The 1,925-nt window shown below is 44.4% G+C and overlaps 1 protein-coding gene across 1 annotated transcript; it reads right to left on the minus strand.

Annotated features, from left to right (window-relative positions):
* Positions 1-446: 446 nt before the first annotated feature.
* SARC_07996 (hypothetical protein) lies at positions 447-1,551 on the minus strand. The gene is made up of 2 exons (XM_014298043.1): positions 1,422-1,551; positions 447-1,240 (listed from the first exon to the last, which is right to left on the minus strand). Exons 1-2 carry the CDS (start codon positions 1,451-1,453, stop codon positions 805-807), a joined length of 468 nt encoding a protein of 155 aa, XP_014153518.1. The 5' UTR covers positions 1,454-1,551; the 3' UTR covers positions 447-804.
* Positions 1,552-1,925: the final 374 nt, after the last annotated feature.

A 1,925-nucleotide genomic window follows, 5' to 3' on the forward strand; every position in this document is an offset into this window, starting at 1 on the left:
GTCTACTGTAAATAGATAGAAAGCTACTAAAAATAGATCGAAAGCTACCCATACAGTGAACCATATTTGGACAGATATCGTCTTTTCGAGCTGCTTAAGGAGAATATAAACGCATTTGAATGCTACAACAGTCAAACTACACATAGACTCTCCAGGAATCTCGGATGAGCGACTTTGGGTTTTGAGAGGAATAGCAAGCGTCGGTGTAGCTGCAGTTGATGCTATCAGTAGAATTAGACGGACAAGTCACACAAGGGTTGTAGCCTGGATCATTTGTAAGGGAGCGCCCTATAGATGGATGTCATAGAGACAGATAAGCTAGCAAGCACAAAAACTAGGCACGCGCAGGTGTATGGAGCAAGTGTGATTAGACGTAGGTCCTGTCAGCTCGAGAATAAACATCTGTCAAGACGTGGCTGGTTGTTTCAAAGCGAGGCAGCGAAAGTGCGTATGTTCGTTTGCTTTAATGTGTCTTCGTTGAAACTATTGCCATAATGTGTGGGGTCCATTGGGCAAGTCTCGCTCCTTATATACAATATTTGGAGCGTTCGGACCAGGCCCTGGTCTTCCACCATAACATTATATTCTATATTTCTATCTCTCACCATATCTCGTTGTTTCTATCCTTCTGCCTGCACTATATGGTGAGCTGTCTTATAATAGTAAACCCGCACGCCGTTTCATTCATCCCATTCTCCTTCACATTCTCATTCTCATTCTTGATCTCATTCTCATTCACGTTTCATGTGATCTCTGACCCATCTCTTAAGTGACACGCATCGCAGCATCTTTCGAGTGGCCGCTTCACAGAACAGTCTCGTGTGAGCCGACAAAGTCCACATAAGCGGTCCTACTGGATACCATCAACGCACGACGATTGCGCACACCCGACCCGGTAGGCACCGGCGCTGATGCTGGAGGATGTGCAGCACTCAATAGTAGTCCATTTTTGGGCCGTATCTCATCACCACAGATGACTGCCTTGTCAAGAGTGCTTGATAGTAGGCCACTTGTGGGGCGCATCTCGGCCTGTCGGTGGATGTTCCTATCTTGGGCGCTCGATAATGGTACACTTCCTGGCCGTGTAACTGAGCTCCTCATAGCTTTCGGGGGTCTGCTCTCATCCACCGGTCGTGTGGGAACGGTAGGGCGCGTGAGTTTGACTGCATCGCCTACAACTAACCGAACGTCCATGTCTTTTGGCGCAATGAAGAAGCGGTTGCTGCGACGCTGTACGGGACTGCAAACAATTAAAGTACACGGTTAAACGGTAGGTAAACGGTATGTGAACAGCAGGTGAGTGACGAACAAAGAGGTAGAAAGGCGATACAGGTATACTTCACACAAGCATACTTCTATAGATCTATGCACATACTACTAGTCTCAAGTAGGCGTTGGTGTCAACCTGATTGTACACGTACCTGGCGGGGCTTTCAGTGTCCAAGACCTCCATGCCGTCGTTGCCAGTTATGGAACTTGTTTTGGTCAGCACTATCAACCGCTGCGGAAACGGAGACGCATCCGGCAGAGAGTTCGCGCTGCTCACGGAGCTGTAGGTACGCCAAATCAAAAACAGCAAAATTGGGTCAGACCGGTGATAATGTGGACCCAATTGCCTTCTATTGTTTTATCATTTTGGGGACAAATTAGGTCAATTTAGCGCTTTGTATTTTGAAACATTTTGGAAATTCTTTCTTGTCATTCGACTTCTTGTCACACAATGTGTCCATAGGAACACGCAGATATATACTATGTTAGATATGTAGATAATATATACATCGGTGTAAATATCAAGATATATACATAAGTACATATATACAAATATATACATATATACATATATACACATATACAAATATTTAGATATATACACATATACACATATATACATATATACACATATATACACACTCACATGCATATAT

The sequence above is a fragment of the Sphaeroforma arctica genome, assembly GCF_001186125.1.
Source record: "Sphaeroforma arctica JP610 unplaced genomic scaffold supercont1.677, whole genome shotgun sequence".
NCBI lineage: Eukaryota > Ichthyosporea > Ichthyophonida > Sphaeroforma > Sphaeroforma arctica.